The sequence below is a fragment of the Dermacentor andersoni genome, chromosome 10 (assembly GCF_023375885.2).
Source record: "Dermacentor andersoni chromosome 10, qqDerAnde1_hic_scaffold, whole genome shotgun sequence".
NCBI lineage: Eukaryota > Metazoa > Arthropoda > Arachnida > Ixodida > Ixodidae > Dermacentor > Dermacentor andersoni.
In genome coordinates this window covers 98,333,519-98,351,134 of record NC_092823.1, presented here as the reverse complement: position 1 = coordinate 98,351,134, position 17,616 = coordinate 98,333,519, and the positions used below count along the sequence as shown (strand labels likewise).

At 44.4% G+C, this 17,616-nt stretch overlaps 1 protein-coding gene across 4 annotated transcripts in view; it reads right to left on the bottom strand.

Moving 5' to 3' along the window:
* The window catches only part of LOC126544433 (uncharacterized), a 36,720-nt gene that overhangs the window by 7,574 nt on the left and 11,530 nt on the right, over positions 1-17,616 (bottom strand). For 3 of the 4 annotated variants that reach the window (XM_055077639.2, XM_055077640.2, XM_055077643.2), the window contains 11 exons: positions 16,494-16,627; positions 15,962-16,140; positions 12,435-12,520; positions 11,047-11,284; positions 8,758-8,843; positions 8,355-8,488; positions 7,823-8,001; positions 6,184-6,269; positions 4,524-4,657; positions 4,028-4,206; positions 6-74 (listed from right to left, as the gene is read on the bottom strand). In XM_055077639.2, the coding sequence (XP_054933614.1) occupies positions 10-74; positions 4,028-4,206; positions 4,524-4,657; positions 6,184-6,269; positions 7,823-8,001; positions 8,355-8,488; positions 8,758-8,843; positions 11,047-11,284; positions 12,435-12,520; positions 15,962-16,140; positions 16,494-16,627 (1,500 nt within the window). In that variant the 3' untranslated portion in view covers positions 6-9. The remainder of the gene's footprint in view (positions 1-5; positions 75-4,027; positions 4,207-4,523; positions 4,658-6,183; positions 6,270-7,822; positions 8,002-8,354; positions 8,489-8,757; positions 8,844-11,046; positions 11,285-12,434; positions 12,521-15,961; positions 16,141-16,493; positions 16,628-17,616) is intronic. The other variant, XM_055077641.2, reaches the window with a different exon arrangement.

The following is a 17,616-nucleotide window of genomic DNA, read 5'->3' as shown; positions in this document are numbered from 1 at the left end:
GTCACCTCTTTATAGGCCAGATGGCCCTGGTTGAGGTGGCAGCTCCTGCTGATGCCCAAGGCTGGCAGCGTCACCTGGAAAAAATTAGACAGAAGCCTAGTTGTAGAGTTCATGTTTCACACTAATAAATGTTGCAGTAAGCAGCAGCAGCAAACAAGAACAAGTGGCAGAAACAAGCACAAAATATGCTTGTTTAAGGTCACAGGTCACCTGCATCAACTGTGTTAAATTCACTGCCATAGCCACGAGTGGCGCTCGCTATGACTTGCATGATCGTATATGTACGTAAATACCCAAGAATGTGGACATGGAAACAGCCGTTGCAGTACCCCAATGGTAGAGCACAAGGGTTAGTTTCCTATCGACAGCAAGTTGCTTTTTCGTCTATTTTCATTTCCCTTTACCTAATCATTTCTACATTACAACTAAAACAACAAATGACTTCACCTATGCTTTCGTTGGCTTCATACGGTCGCAACTCACAAAAATTGGGCCCCTTAGTTTCCCCCCTTCTTCTCGTTCAGTACTTAGACAAGTGAATAGCTCTGCATCGAAGTGTCCCTGAAACCGTTTTTATCGTACACCACAGAGGATATCAGGGGGACAGAGGGTATCTCTCAATGAATGCTTTCTCACAAGAGTTTTGTGTCAGCTCAATATAGAACAGGTACAAGTGGTTAAACCATTACCCTCTCAAGCCTCATCGTCTCAAGCTGCAACTTTTGCACTGTGCAGGCACTGCTACGTCCCACCTGCTTAATGCAGTGACACAAATGTTGTCTACTCCCGGTTGATATGAATGGAGCGTTCCTGCGCCTTTTTTATATGCAGTTTTTCTCATTAAGCCTGGACAACAAGGAGTGAACCTTCAGGAAACTTGGCGTGGCGGATGGATACGCGCCAGCATGATATGTAATGTTCACTGGCTTGTGCTACATGGCGAAAGATAAGAGGGGAAGCCTGCTGGGTGCTCGCCACATTGCTGCAAGGGTATATCCAATGAACAAACTACGAAATAGCTGTTTATGGTGCTCCTTTGGCTCGACAATAGCCTGATAACATGTAAATATAGGGTCATTCCACGCCAACTGATCCAGACTTGGCACTCAACCATCTACGATTTCTTAAAAGAAAGCCATGGACTATTGTGTTACTGTGACAAACATTAACCTCGCTTGCTATTGGTGAAAATTCTTTTTTTGCGCTGTGGCCACCATATTAAGTTTGCAAATGGTCGCAAAACCCAGCCTAAGGAAATAAAAAATTGCACAAAATAAGCATTTTTACCAATGACTATAAAACTTTTTTCATGCATATAAAAGAGATTGCTCTTTTATATATATGAACGTGAACTGATTTTGTTTTACTTTTGTTTTAGTATAAAACACGAAAGATACAAAAAGGTGAAAATTCAAAATTTCTTACGAAATTTTATGTTCTGACAGTAGTCATTCCAGCTATTTCTCTAAGGTGTCCAGAAGGTGGAGAAGCCGATGAAAATGTTTCAGAGATCAAAAAACATAACGGGAGTGAGTAAAAAATTCCAAACTTGAAAAAATTTGCTTTTGGAAGCACATTCAGCCGTCAATTGCATAATGAGGTGGTCGTAGTAAAAATATGAATATAGTAAGTTGCACTGTACCATTCAATGGCATTTATTTCTGACAGTTTAATCTGAACAATTTTTGTTTTAAGCGAGAAAATAATTCTGGAAATTGAGTCCTTGCGTTCAACCCCAGCGTTGCTCCATCAGGAATAGGCTGGCAAATGTTACGTGAGATCCCGTGACACCCTCTTCCACAAGATCTGGGATGGGCGACGTGGTGAATAATCGTAGAGATTGTTCGAAGCTCATTCATTTGATATGCATGTCAATGGGGCTTGTAGAAAAAAAAATTATCAGATGTCACATAATGCTCTTTTCAGCCTGTTTTTAACAGCCTTAGAAATCAACGGTTTGTTCTTGAAGGCCCCTCTGTTTCAATGCACGTCAGCAAAGCTATCAAATAGCTGCTTTTTGCATTACCTGTTCATAGCAATAATACAATGTCCATAACAGTGCATTATTTTGATGATGTATCGCGCAGGAAAGGCATTTTTGTTGTCACATGACAACGCTCTTTAACAAGACTCTTCGGTTATGTTTGGTTTACGCAACATTATAATATCTCGTCATTATATTGAACTTCCTAGAACACCTCCTCAAATGCACCCTTGCTTTGGATTACATTCACTAGCATTAGTATTAAAGCATGTAGTGTGTATATTAAATTATTTGGCACTGGGATTAAATTATCAGGTGCTTGTATTAATTTAAGCATAAAAACCTGTAGTTACATTACAATATTTCATGCATTTTTACAACCATGTGCAGATGAACAAGTTTACTGCAGCCTAATGCATTCATGAAGCAAAATTTCTCATGGGAGAAGTGAATGGTGAAGAGAATGGGTGATAGCTCACTCCACTGCCTGAAAGCAGACTTAAAGCTATATTCACATCTGTACTGACTGCAATACAGCTATTCTGTCTAAGAAGCTTCAAAAGTGAAGTGTTCCATGTCACCACACAGTGAATGACAAGAGACCTACAGCTGTCATTGCGAGCAAACATTTTCTTTCCAGTTAATGGAGCAACACTGCTACACGATAAATGCGCTCATTAATGTTAATACCAGTACAGTAAAACTTCGTTAAACTGTACCCACTTAAACAGTAGTTTCATTTTAAAAGTAGTTAAGTCAAATAGCCGACTCAGCGGCCATTGAAAATAATGTTTTGTATCCACATAAACCGTACCAGCTTATTGTGTACATATCGGTTAACACGTAGTGTTTCCACTTTTAATAGCACAATCATAGCGGTGCGTCATTTCCATCGAGTGGCCCGGCAGAACAACAAGCCTCAGAAATCGGAACAGCCTTCAAGCACCCTGTGCGTTTGCGCCTGAAGCCACATCAACATCAACATCATTTCGGTGCCGTGATAGAGAGCGTTGTGGCGTCGTGCAAAGAAGAACTTGCGTGATGCCGAAGCTCAGATAAAAAGACACCGAGTGCTCAGCATAGAAGAAAAAATAGACATCGTTCGTGCTAGCGAACGTGACACAAAGAAGTCGGCGCTGGCACATGACAAGAATCTACTCTTGGTTACGGTGTGTGGCATTTAGAATTCGAAGAAGTTACTCGCTGCTGCGACCGCGAAGAGATGTCGGCTACAAGGTTTGACTTTTCGCCATCATTGCCTCTGTTGTTGCCAAAGTGTCGATCAACGACAGTGACGAGGACGATACGGAAAGCGACAGCACGGACGATTCAGGCCTGACAGTGGCAGAAGCTGCGCGTTACGTCAGCCTCATGAATGCAATCGTCGCCGAGAACAGCACCCTGCAATGAAAAAGGTGCCTTGTGACTTCTGCAGCGCTACCGCCTGCATGCACGGAGAACATGCAACGTCAATGAGAAGTCTGCCATGCAAGTGCTTGGCGAGAAGAGGGGGCTGGCTGAAAAGCTGGCTCGCCGCTTCAGTAATACCAGTGAACACTTTTGATCACGATCAAGCCCGATCCAGATTGGAATTCTCGACTGCAACTGGCTGCTTCGCACATCTTGCGCAAATGAGCCAACTATGACTGAGCCGACGACAGGCCGCTGTTGTCGCTGCTAGGCCGCCACAGCATCAAACGAAAATAACTCTTTTGTCCCGCAAGTGAATAAATACTGCATGTTTTCTGCCCCCTTTCATCTCTCTCTGCATGTTTTCTCTCCCCTTCAACTCTCTCCGAGTTCTGTTTTTGACAGGTAAGTGGGCGATCTCATGCTATTTCGGTTAAGCAGTACTGCCATTTAGTACATACTTCTTTCGAGCTCCGGCCAACTACGGTTTAACGAAGTTTCACTGTATTTGGAACGTGATGTATAATGCAGATGAAATGCATCAATGCAGATGAAATAATCAAGTAATGTGCACTGTCAGTTAAGGTGCACATAGCCTATCCATAAAAGCTTTTTTCTTGTTGTCTCACTTACCCTTCGACTCATCTGGAGCCTTTACGGATGGCACGGCCAACCATTTAAGTTTGGTTTTCGCGGGGTCCATGTAATCCGATTCAATAAAGTGTGCCGAGCAGATTCGGTAATAATGTACTACTTCCTTGGGCAACCCAAACAGCTGTGGCCTTTCAGCATACTTTAGAAAAGCTTCCATCCTGCAGCAACAGTGAGTGAAAATGAAAAGCACCAATAAGATAAAGTGATCGCGCAAGAGTGAGTTCGTTTTGTCGTCTTGGCACAGTGATATTTACGGTACTTCTACCGTGAACCTCATAAATGCATTTTTAAATAAAGGTGAGTGAAGCAAAGGTGAAGCTATACGTCTCAAGTGCTTTATATTCGCAACTTTTTGATAAAACAATATTATAACACCATCTTACTCTTCTCAATTCAGCTGTAATATACTAATATATTCAGTGGTAGCTCACTGCAAGACAGCTACGTAAAGCTGAGACAAAAAATGCATGCTGACCTGTTGTCTTTAGGAACACGGAATAATCTTCGTGGGCTTGTATTGGTGCACCAGCGCACAATGCATGATCCGTAATATGGCAGTCGAACAGCAGATGGTTTATTGGAACAATCCACAGATGTGCCATCACGTTGCTGCAAAATGTGGAGGATGGTACACTTAGAGGGAGAGGAGAATCTCTTAGACAAAACCAATAGAAACATTGCCCAAGCAGCTGCAGAAAATTTCACTAAAAGCTTCATGCCTGATTTCAGTTTTGCTAGCTGCGAAGCATTGACGGAAGGAGGGTTTCGCTTTTATGCATGCGTAGGCACAGGCTCAGCAGTAATGTTCCGCTACTATGCCGTTTGGCGCAGGATGGTGCAAAGAGTCGCTCTTGGCGCAGCTGTTGCACCACTGCAATCCTCGATGCCCAAAAAGAGGATACGTAAAAAAAAATTAAAACGTTACTTACGTAACTAATGCATTCACAAAAAAATTTGCACTCGGCTGTTGTATTGTTGGATATTGCAGTGTGCAGCCAAAAGTTCCCACTTTCAAAAGTGGTGGGGGGGGGGGGGGGGGGGGGGTCAAATAGCCCACTTTGCCCCTTCACTTCTGACAGTGAGGGGGCAACACTCAGTACTCAGACACGCGAGTATAACAGCAATAAAGAAACACTTCGGACTAGAACCGCTACAGATAAGATGCCAGAAGCACCGGCTGAAACTTCTGCACGCAATATACGCTGATGCGACAGGCATTGACAAGCTAAAATACCTTAAAGCACCCCACTATATCTCAAACAGAAGAGACCACAGTTTCAAAATACGTGAAATTTCCTGAAACACGAACCATATGAAGTTTTCTTTTTTTTCTCGGCAGTATTTCTGAATTGAATAAGTTGCCAGTTGAAGTTGCGAGTGCCCCTTGGGATGTATTTTTAAGACTAATCAATGATTTGTGATTGCAATCTTCTTTCAAACCAATGTCGGCAGACTGAATGTACTTTTTTTCTCTTGTACTGTTATTCATGTACTTTTTTGTACTTTTTTCATGTACTTTCTTTTTCGATCTTGATGCATTGCTCCTTTGTAATCCCTCCCTTTTGTGTGATTATATTCTCGTGCTAGTCACTTTATGCTGTACCCACTCCCCTGCTGTAATACTTCAGCACTGCAGGGTGTACTGTAAGTAAATAAAACACTGAAACGTGTATGCAATAGGCCTTCTCCCTCACACTGTTTATCTCACTGCACCCGCTGTGCAATCTAGTGGTGCCACTGTGACATACGTGGCTTGAGTTTTAGTCCACTAAGGACTAAAGCAATCTTAAGGGATCTTTGGTGTCAAAGGGGTTCACAGAACTGCGGCACATAACAAAAGCTTCATGCCCAGTCACCCAAGTCAGTATCGAAGAGGTTCACTAAGAGTTGCACATACCCAGTAACTTAGTTAAATTGGACCAACGGTTTGTTCCCAATCCTGTTCCCTCAACCCAGCAGTGCAATACACGCTACCCATTAGACAATCAGCTACCCAGTGACACCCAAGTTGGCGGGAAGACGTTTAGACACAGACAGACAGCCTGTAAAGTGCATCAAGTACCCTCAGAATGCTAATCACAAATGTGCAAATGAACGAATGTGCGATGACCATTAAGCTTCCTGGAAGCACTTACCTCATCTACTTGATGGCTGTACAATGTGGCAACTCCAGGGCTCTGATCCGTGTTGGTAACCCTTGGCATTTCACCCATGTGTGGAGCTGTATGAAGAAAGTTACCGTATTTATTCAAATCTAGGCCGATAGTTTTTTTTCAAATAATCATATTCCAAACTCTAGGGTCGGCTTAGATTCGAGGATTTTAAAAAACGCACCAGTTTTTCATTGAAACTGCTAAATATGGTGCATAGCTAGCGCCATCTAGAAAAGTCAGTATCGCAGCCGCTACTAGCCGTGCCAGTAGCCGACCGTACACAAGTGAAGTCGCCATTTAGACCTGTGTCGTGTCGGCCGTATCGTTGGGCGGCGTGGTGTTATCGCGATGGCACCAAGCAGGAGATGCCACTACAGTGCCAGGTACTTTGATCGTGCGCGCCTTTAAAAAGCGCAGCATATCTAATGCGCTTGACGGCACCGAAGATAGTGCACTGTTTGAAGGCGACAGTGACAAGGAACACAGCGATGAGTCTAGCAGCGACGACGACGTTGAATGAGCTCTGCACGTTCAGATTCAATAAATGCTGTTTGCATTTTGTGAACGCTGTCCTCACTTTTTTTGTTTGTCCTATATTCGAGGTAGTATATATATATATTTTTTTGTTGGCTTCGAACTTTAGGGGGTCGGCTTAGAATCGGGGTTGGCCTAAATTCGAGTAAATACGGTAGTTTCTGCATCTAGTCATGACGAAATTGGGATTCCTGCTATGAGTAGGGGTAAAGCTTTGTGCAAGCTAGTGACAAAGGCAGAAAGAATAGGAAATGAATGCAATCTTTACAATAAACAGCCTCATTTTTGTTTTCTAAGATGCACTAACTTGCCCAACAAGTTCTTCTATGCTACATGGAGGCGCATCCTGCGCTGATCAATAAAATTTGTTAGACGATGAAAAACGGTCATCCGACAAGCAAGTAGATCTGACAATAGTGCCGGCCCTGTGCAGGCGACGCTATCAGCCATGGAGGAGGAGTGCAGGCGAGAGCGTGGCTGGCTTCGCTTAACTCATGCCATCGATGTGTCGACATGGCATGAAGCCGTATCATTCCCCGCCAACGCCAAAATTCATCAAAACAAATTGTTTTCTCATAGAAACTCGCTTTTTTCGATTACGCGGTAATTCAGAAAATTCTGCGGCCCCTTCCCGTGCAAGAAAAATCGATCAGTGACTAGTTATTTGCATAAAAAGTTGAATTTCTATCCAATAAAATTTTGATATAATGAAGCAAATCGCCGATTTTACCTACTTGGTTATATCGAGGTTTAACTGTATTTAGAGAAAGCTATATTCATGTCTGCACAGATTGCAATACAGCACTTCCTTCTAAGAAGCTTCAAAAGTGAAGTGTTCATGATCACCACACAGTGAGTGACAAAAAACTTACAGCTATCAATGCGAGCACACAGTTTCTTTACAGTTAAATGGAACAGCACTGCTGCACAATAGCTGTGCTCATTAATGTTGAAACCAGCATTTGGAACATGATGCATAATATACACAAAATGCATCAATCTAGATGAAATAATCAAGCAACGTGCACTGTCAGCTAAGGTTCACCTAGCCCATCCATAAAAGCTTTATTCTTGTTGTCTCACTTACCTTTCGACTCATCTGGATCCTTTACGGATGGCACGGCCGACCATTTAAGCTTGGTTTTCGCCGGATCCATGTAGTCCGATTCCGTGAAGTGTGCCGAGCAGACTCTGTAGTGATGTACTGTATCCTTGGGCAACCCTATTAGCTGTGGCATTTCAGCATACTTTAGAAAAGCTTCCATTCTGCAGGAACAGTGAGGGAAAATGAAAAGCACCAATGAGATAAAGTGAAGGGATCGCACAGGAGTGAGCTCATTTTGTCATTTTTCTTGGCGCAGTGCAAATTGTGGTACTTCTACCGTGAGCCTCATAAATGTGTTTTATGTAGTGGTGAGTGAGGCGAAGGAAAAGCTATATGTCTCAAATGCTTCATATTCGTTGCTTTTTGATAAAATAATGTTATAACACAATCTTGCTGTTCTCAAATTAGCCTTACTATATTAATATACTCACTGGTAGCTCACTGCAAAGCAGCTACATATGGCTGCACACACGATTAGCACGAACAAAAGCCAGGACAAAAACTGCATACTCACCTGTTGTCTTTAGGAACACGGAATAATCTTCCTGGGCTTGTATTGGTGCACCAGCGCACAATGCATGTTCCATTATACAGGGTTCGAAAAGCTGCAGGGCTAGTGGAGTAACCCACACATGTGCTGTCACATTGCTGCAAATGTAGAGGATGGCACACTTAGAGGGAGAGGAACGACCCCGCTCAGGGTCGAGTGATTCGAATTGCGCCAGAGGTACGCGGAACTTTCAGACACAGTTTCCTCGTAAACAAAGTCTTTTCTTGGCATGAAGCAAGCACCGTGATGCTTGTGGAATGGCATTTTAACAGTCCATGTTGACTTAACATTAACCTTTAGTGTTGCTTTATGTTGCAATGCAATGTAAAAATGTGCAATGACCATTAAGCTGCCTGGCAGCACTTACCCGATCTACTTGATGACTGTACAACGTGGCAACTCCAAGGCCCTGATCCATGTTGGTAACCCTTGGCATCTTGCACGCATGTGGAGCTGTATGAAGAAAGATGTTAGTTTCCGAGTCTCATCATGGGCAAATTGGTGGAATTCCTGCTATGGGTAGGGGTAAACCTTTGTGCACACTAATGACCAAGGAAGAAAGAACAGGAAATGAAAACAATCCTGCAAATTCAGACACCAACTACAGGTGGTGTAGAAAAACTCCTGCTGCTCACAAGGGGTGCTAGCACCTGCAGTGGGGTAAAAGAGACTGCCTTCGAAGTTGGGAGGCGGGAATCCAGATTGAATGAATAGTGGAATTTGGACACTGCATATTGTGGTGTCCATATTGTGGTTTTTGTACCCGTTTCTAATGCACGCCATATTCGTGTGAATTTTCCTGAAAAAATTCAGCCGCCATTTCGCACGAAAGGCAAAGTACTGATAGCGATAGGAATTTGTTATGGTTTGGTATGGTCACCGCGCCTGCACTCCATTTTTTACAATCTCCCTCTCTTCCTTGGCGAGCGCAGAAATGTGCTGCGGAAGCCGCGGTGGGTGTGCTGCCAAGGTGCAAAACTGCGTCGCTTGAGACAAAGCTGCAAATTTTGCAAGACTAAAAAGTACGAGCTCGCGCAGTTGATGACATCGACGATTCTGAACACTGCGAGCACCATGATCATGAAAGCTAGAACCAGTGACCATGCCAATCAATTGAAACAGCGGGCTTTGTGCACCAGGGCGAAACCCCCCACGTGTGAAACCGACACGGTAGCAGCCACTGACATTACCGAACTCTGGGAGCAGGTCACTACTAGCGATAAAATCGGTGGTGCTTTGATAGAGGAGTTTATGAGTGCAGATAGTGCTGCCTCATTCTGTGAAGAATCTCTGATGGGGCGATCGAGGTGACAACAGCAGCGGCAGTGACGACAAGATTGACAGTGGCCCGTTTTTGACGCCAGCCCCAATGTTCATGCAAAGCGCACTGTCATCGATAGAGTCGCTCAATGATTTCATGCATGCTAAATTATATCCGCCACTGTTCACACAGCCGCTGGATGCAATGCACACATGATTGTGAACCTGAAACTTCCACGAAAGCAAGTGCAGATATCCAATTACTTCGGCGAGCCCAACGCTTGACATGCTGTTTAAAAGTATAAGTAAACGTTTCATTTTTCACACCCAATTTTCTAGGACGTAAATTTTTTTATCGTAAGTGGCAAATTTGGTTTCGGAGCTACAAGAGTATGTTCGGCAGTGTTTCATTTTTTAAACGGCAGTCCAGATATAGCGATGATGAGTTATAACGATCAGATTTTTCATTCTTCTTGGTATTGTTTAAGTGGACTGCACTGTAGAACCTAGTTGGTATGTTCTCGTTACGTACGTTTTCCCAGCGCCAACGTTCGTAAACAAGAAGACAAAAAAATTACCCAATAGAGGTATGCTCATTTTTTGGCAGTTGATACGTTCCTGGAAAACACAATTTTTGGCACCAACGTTCAGTATGCCGCCAAACTGCGATCGTATGATACATTTTCCGGCAGCGAGATCCCATGTATACATAACCACCTGTCTTATGTGAAAAGGACATCATGCACAGTTTCTTATTCCGGTACGTGCAAATCTCCAGCCAGGTCGTCGCACATCGCATTCACAGCTATCACTGCCAAACCTATTGCGATAAGCATCTTCACTAATCTGTTTTACAGCAGATGGTGCGTAGTGCCATTGGTAGCGTACTGCATGCTTCCAGTGGGCAATAATGCAAATGCACCGCCATTCCCTGCTGCAGGCGGTGGGACGAGGGCATCACGTTTTGCTTTGGCGGCATCCGGCGTCGCCCACCAGCTCCATTTCGTTTCGGTTTCCCGTCGCCCTCTTAAAACGCCACGCAATAAGAAAACAACAAAATGCGTCTGGGGCAGCCAGAACACCACCAGCTCGACGCACAACAGTGTCTCATGCCGCAACGATCCATGCGTCACTTTGCATTATGTAGACATCAGCAACAGTTGAGTCTGTCATTTGTTGTTACTTCGGATCGTACGTTTTCCCGGTTAGTACGTTTTTTCTCGCTTCTTTTTCCAAAACGTATGAATGAGGTTCTACTTTATATTGCAGCAAAGGGCAATAATGGATGTAACAATGTAATTATAATAATGAAGTAATTACAGCTCCTGCTTCAGCTTTGGTGTACCAAGGTTCGGGTGTACACCTTAGGGCTCATGGGACAAATGTGAGCACTTACCAGGAAACTCATGCAAATGAGTGTCGCTGTCCTTGGATTCAACGAGATCTGTGGTTTCTGTCCACCTGTGCACCTTGACAGCAACAGGTGACGTCTGGGTTGATTTGCACACGTCGATGGTTCTTGATGTCTCAACTGCAACATCCACACTGCTGCTGAACAGCCATGAGGTTTCAGTCTGCACAGGTTTCGTTGACTTCCCATGAGTGCAGCAAGAGGCAGGTTCCTTTTTTCTGTCCTGGATGAGCAAATTGGAAGTGTGGGTAAAGAGAAACTGATTATCGAGTTTGCTGCCATATCCTGCACATAAGGTAAGCACAGCTTATTAACCTGACCAATTTTAACTGCCCCTGATGTCTCGAGGGCAGCTCATCTCTACAGATGTCAGCATTCTCAGTTGGCAATCAAGCTAACGAATTACAAAGATGCCTGACCCAAATGAAAAAAGCATATTAAGGGGGATACTCAGGTAGGTTTGTTAATCATAAACACATTTAGAATGCCATGAGACAAGGGCACACGAAGCACGGCATCTAGATCACTGGTTCCAACAAGGGATTTCATGTGGACAGGAGCTACGATAGTTTGCATCCACACAAAACTCCGGTCACTGGCTCCATTTTACAGCACGTAGCTGTCATTGCCAAGATTCGTGCCAAGCTGCTCTGTCTAGTTTCATCAGACATCTCTTGACCTCACTGCGAACACTCTGAGCCACTGACCTCCTTTTGAATTCCCTCAGCCACCATCACACACACTGTCACCCTCCTTACCACTAATGCCCCTGCCTACTTAATTGTTATCTGCTCTGCTGTACGGTTCTGGCATCAGCGTGGCCCGCCAGACCCAGTCACATCAGCTGCTACTAATGACTTGTTCCTCTCCATAAGGGTCATTACCTTGAAGGGGCCACCTGTAACACCTTTTCTAGAAACTGAGCAATGTGTTGAAATGAATGCAATGCCTTTCAAAGAATATATGCCCAAATAAACTTTTCAAAAGGACGTAGTGAAAAAGGAGACATAATGAATGCAACGAGTGGTGCCACTGCAAAGTACATGCCTTGGGTCTGATTCCACTAAGCACTGAAGTAATTTTGGTGGATCTGTTTTTGTCAGTGAAGAGCGGCACATAGGCAGTGCCATAAACACAGTTACCCAAGCTGGCATCAAGGATTTCATTGAACAGCGGCACATAACCAAAGCCTCGTACCCAGTCACCCAAGTCAGTGTCAAAGAGGTTCACTGAAGAGCAGGTTCACTGAAGTTGGCGGGAAAACATTAAGACACAGACAGACACCCTGTGAAGTGCATCAAGTACCCTAAGAATGCTAATCACAATAATAGTGCAAATGTGCAATGACCACTAAGCTGCCTGGCAGTACTTACCCCATCTTCTTGATGGCTGTACAATGTGGCAACTCCAGGGCTCTGATCCATGTTGGTAAGCCTTGGCATCCCACGCACCTGCGGAGCTGCATGAAGAAAGACGTTAGTTTCTTTATCTAGTCACGAGGAAATTGGTGAGATTCCCGCTAAGGGTAGGGGTAAACCTTTGTCCACTCTAACGACCAAGGCAGAAAGAATAGGAAATGAAAACAATCTTTGCAATAAAGGGCCCCCCTTTTGAAACAGTCATAAGCAAGAAATCCTCATTAGACTGCGTTAGTTCAACCTAATAGCGGGCTTAGGGGAATTATGAGCTCGAAATGCACATCAGAAAAACACTAAATGACCCATAACATTTAGCGCACGCGCACCATTTTTAAAGGGACCCTGAAACAATTTTGACAATTTTTTACAAACGTACTGAGTTGTTACAGTAGGTCCTTCTGATCAGTAATTGACACATCTAAGTGGTCCGTGCAAAGCGTGCAATTTATTATAAGGTATTAAAAATTCACATCGCTGCCAATTGCAGCACACTGCTCGGCAGAATTTTAAGCCGCCCCTACCCATATGATGGAAATCATCCATATGACGTCAGTGGGGCGAGCTATCCGATTGGCTGACCAGGGCGCGTGATCGATAATTTTTCCAACTTTATGGTAAACAAATTATGTTTGTAATAGCTGGAATGTTAGTTAATTTGTTTTTATAAAGAGAAAGTAACATAAAGAGAATGCACAAGAAAAATTTTTCAGTACACTTAAGCACTTCCGGCACAGAGCAAGTGTCGTCTGCTTGTGTTACAACGTGCTCCATCTTTGACGAGAGCTCCGCCGTCAGTGTCGGTCTGTCTTTTCGCGAGCGCTATGATTCGACTTTGTTGCGTTGTGGACTGCAAACGTAGCGACTGGCAATATGTCAAGCTGCGATATCGTGTCCCTCTGCAAGCCAGTAGACGAGTGGACTGGCTGCAGCACATGGGACTGCCGCTATCCGATGGGTGCCAGGATTTGCGCGATTGCGGCCGTCACTTTACACCGAAAGATTACTAACGCAATAGCGTTTCGCGAGTCCGGTATTAGGGTAAACGCAAGCGCAAGGGGACAGGGCCTGGCCGTGTCCCCTTGCGTGTCGTTTCAGGGGATGAACAGAAGCGCAAATGTGGTCTGCACAGTGCAGCCACCTGGTGGCATAGAGCTCAACCACACACAGTAGCAATAACAAATTGTATTCTTTGCTGCTGGCATAAATTTTTCGCAGGAGTGTAATCATTAACACATTGTGTTTGTAAATGTTTAAAATGTTTTACACTTGGTTAGAGCAATATTAGCTCTTTCTTTGGCTGGTTAAGCTCTGCGCCAACGGGTGGCTGGACCGTGGAGACCGATCAGGCAGCTCACGTACGTCTACGCTAAAGTTCCTTCATCAGCTTGAGTTTATGCCTTCACCGTTCCATCGAAACGTTCTGTTAGTGTGTGATTACCAGAATACCAGACACGTTCGGTGCTACGACAGAATGCTCGGAACGCACGCTGCTTCGATAGCTCTTACTTGGGGTTGGTGACCAAGCCGCTAGCGGAGACTTTTCGCGCGGGCGAGGGCGGGCTCCAAAACAGCCGGAAGTGGACGATGTGACGTCGCATCATGACGCAGAACCAGTGAAGGAGGAGGTTAGCCCCGATCGCTTGGCAAACGAGTTGAGGAGGAAAAGCATGACTAGGGAGGAGGGTAACTTGTTATCGCTTGTAGCTGCATTAATACGTAACGCTTCACTTAAATTGTGATGCGAATGTTCTACTTAAGCTGTACCCAACGGGCCTACAAAATTTGTCCGAACCGTTTCAGGGGCCCTTTAAGGAATTTAATGTTACCGGCTTTACATAGATTACGTAAATAGCATGACAACATGGCAGCAGTTGCAGCCGCCCGCTTCGAGCAGAATTGGGGGTTTCTGTTGTACGATCCACTTCATTCGTAGCAAATGAGTGTGTAAAATGGCTTTCACTTAATCTCAGGCCACTTCAACAACAAAGCATTATGGATTACCTAGCAGTTTACCAGATAGCTTCACATTTAGAATGTTTGGAGGCCTAAATAGAGAACCTTCTGGGATGGCAGCGGCACATAGGCGAGGTCGAGAGCTAGGCGCGATGGCTGGCTTGTACTGATTTTGCCACCTATCAGCAGGCATGGAAAATATATAGGAAGCTATGGTTAGCGACACGACAAATACAATGCAGTCCTGGTCCTCACTGCACCGCTTCATGCACTTTTTGCACGCACATGCAATGTTTGGCAAATATATAAAATAAGTTACGTGCCCCATGTATGCAAAATTTTAAAACATAATAGAATATCATCCTTGGGATGTAAACAACGTTATCATGCTAAACTAAAACCCACTTCTCGCAAAAGTTTTCTTGCAGAAACGGTAACACTGTACTTCCCGTAACCTTTCTATTACACTGTTAAACTAAAACTTTCTATTAGCAGGAAATGTGATGCGTATGAAAGACAGCTGTTGACATCTGTGAATAAAATACCAACAACCGAGGCAAGGCACCGTATTTATTCGATTCTAATGCTTACCCAACCCCTGGTTTGAAGTAACATATACATTTAGTATTGAATTTTTGTATATATTTAATAGGGCGTGCAAATTTTTACGCACATGCATACTATTAAAACTAGGCTTCACAAAGCAACATCTTTCTAGCATTCCTTATAGTGTTGCATGGGTAGCCAATCGAATTGCTTGGCCCGGTGACATCACTGAACCACGCTACGTAGCATGGGAAGGAGCAGCTGAATACTCAGGGGAGAGGCGCCACCGCAATCAGTAGTGATCCACATTTTTATAAATATTGCAATAAATTACATGCCTTCACACAGAGCGCTTATATCTGTCTCTCAATGATCAGAAGGACCTATCCTACTGACTGTTGTACACAAGTGTCAAACTTGTTTCAGGGTCCCTTTAATCTAGGGCCTATGTCCGACTATGTCATAAATGTAGACTGCTAAGGTCCCACACAGGTCACGGCTTTCTTGCAACAGTCACACTAGAAGATTTCATGCATTTTTACAACCATGAGAGGATGGACAAGTTTACTGCAGCCTAGTGCCTTCATGATGCAAAAGTGCTCATGGGAGAGGTGGACAGGTTTGCTTGTGGCTCACTCCACTGCCTGAAAGCAGATTGAGATATTTAGGGAAAGCTACATTGACATCTGCACAGATTACAATACAGCTATTCTTTCTAAGAAGCTTCAAAAGTGAAGTGTTCGCAGACACCACACAGTGAATGACAAAAAACCTACAGCTGTCACGGCGAGCACACATTTTCTTTCAAGTTAAATGGAACAGCACTGCTGCACACTTGCTGTGCTCACTAATGATAAAACCAGCATTTGGAATGTGATGCGCAATGCAGACGAAATGCAACAATGCAGATGACATAATGAGCTAAGGTTCACCTAGCCTATCCTTAAAATCCTTAAAATATTTGTTGTTGTTGTCTCACTTACCTTCCGACTCATCTGGAGCCATTACGGATGGCACGGCCAACCATTTAAGTTTGGTTTTCGCCGGATCCATGTAGTCCGATTCCGTGAAGTGCGCCGAGCAGACTCGGTAACGATGTATTGTATCCTTGGGCAACCCTATCAGCTGTGGCCTTTCAGCGTACTTTAAGAAAGCTTCCATTCTGCAGGAACAGTGAATGAAAATGAAAAGTACCAATGAGATAAAGTGAAGGGACCGCGCAGGAGTGAGCTTGTTTTGTTGTCTTTCTTGGCACAGTGCAATTTGCAGTACTTCTACCTTAAGCCTCATAAATGCTTTTTTAAATAATGGTGAGTGAACCGAATGTAAAGCTGCATGACTCAAGTGCTTTATATTCGCTGCTTTTTTTATAAGAAAGTATTATAGCACCACCTTGCTCTTCTCAAATCAGCTTTATTATACTAATATTCACTGGTAACTCACTGCACAACAGCTACATATGGCTGCACACACACTAAGCACAAACAAAAGCCAGGACAAAAACTGCACACTCACCTGTTGTCTTTGGGAACACGGAATAATCTGCGTGGGCTTGTATTGGTGCACCAGCGCACAATGCACGATCCGTCATACAGCTTTCGAAAATCAGTAGGGCTAGTGGAGCAATCCACAAATGTGCCGTCACATTGCTGCAAATATAGAGGATGGTACACTAAGAGGGAAAGGAGAATCTCATAGACGTAATGAATAGAAACGTTGCCCAAGCAACTGTAGAAAATTTCACTAGAAGCTTCATGCCTGCATGAACGTCTGCTCAGTCCAATGCTTTGAGAGATCTAGCTCTTGGCATTTAATCGTGCTATATAAAGGGTCCCTAAACCACCTGCGATGTTTTTTTCAACATTTCAAGTAAGCATGCGCCTCGAATTCAGAATGTTGTCACAGACAACGATGCCAAATGCGGCAGCACTACGCGATGCAGGCGCGTCACAAAAAAAAAAGATTAATAAAACGATCCCATGCTCCTCTCCGGACCATCCCCAGTGCTCGTCGTGACGTCACCAGGGTGCATCTAGTGATGTCACCAGGAGCAGATGCTGTCGATTGGTCGAACAAGAACCTACGACTTCCAGTTAATCTGCTTGTAGGTGCCCATGCTCCCTGCTCTTTCTCATCATGTTGCTCACTTGCGAATAGGTAACTACGGCCTGCAACGCAAGTGCCAAATCGCTAGCGCTCCAACACAGTCGTGCTTAGTGGTCTGATTAGCTGCGAGAACAGAGTGCGACAGTGTTTTGAGAAGGTTAGAAGGCATCCGTGTGTGGTGCTTGGCTGCAAAAGCCCCAACTAGAAACAATGAAACGACGCGACACCAGCAGCCTCGTTATGACACCCTGCACAATGCCTGGCCGCAACACACGTGCGTGCAACACAGGGTCCATAGCGGCATGCTTTGCAGGAGCATGGACCGGCACGGCAGCAACAGCGGGTGGTCGAGAAGCGTGGAGTCACTCTAAAGAGAAGTGGACAGCGTTTTGAAAAGCGCGTTGGCGGTGACGTATGTCACGTGACATTTGGAGGAGTATTCGGGGAAGAGGAGTGATCAGCTGTATAAACGGAGCGTAGCGAAGGAAGGAGCGAAACGAGCGAGGGTCAGATTTCGATCTGCAAACGCGTG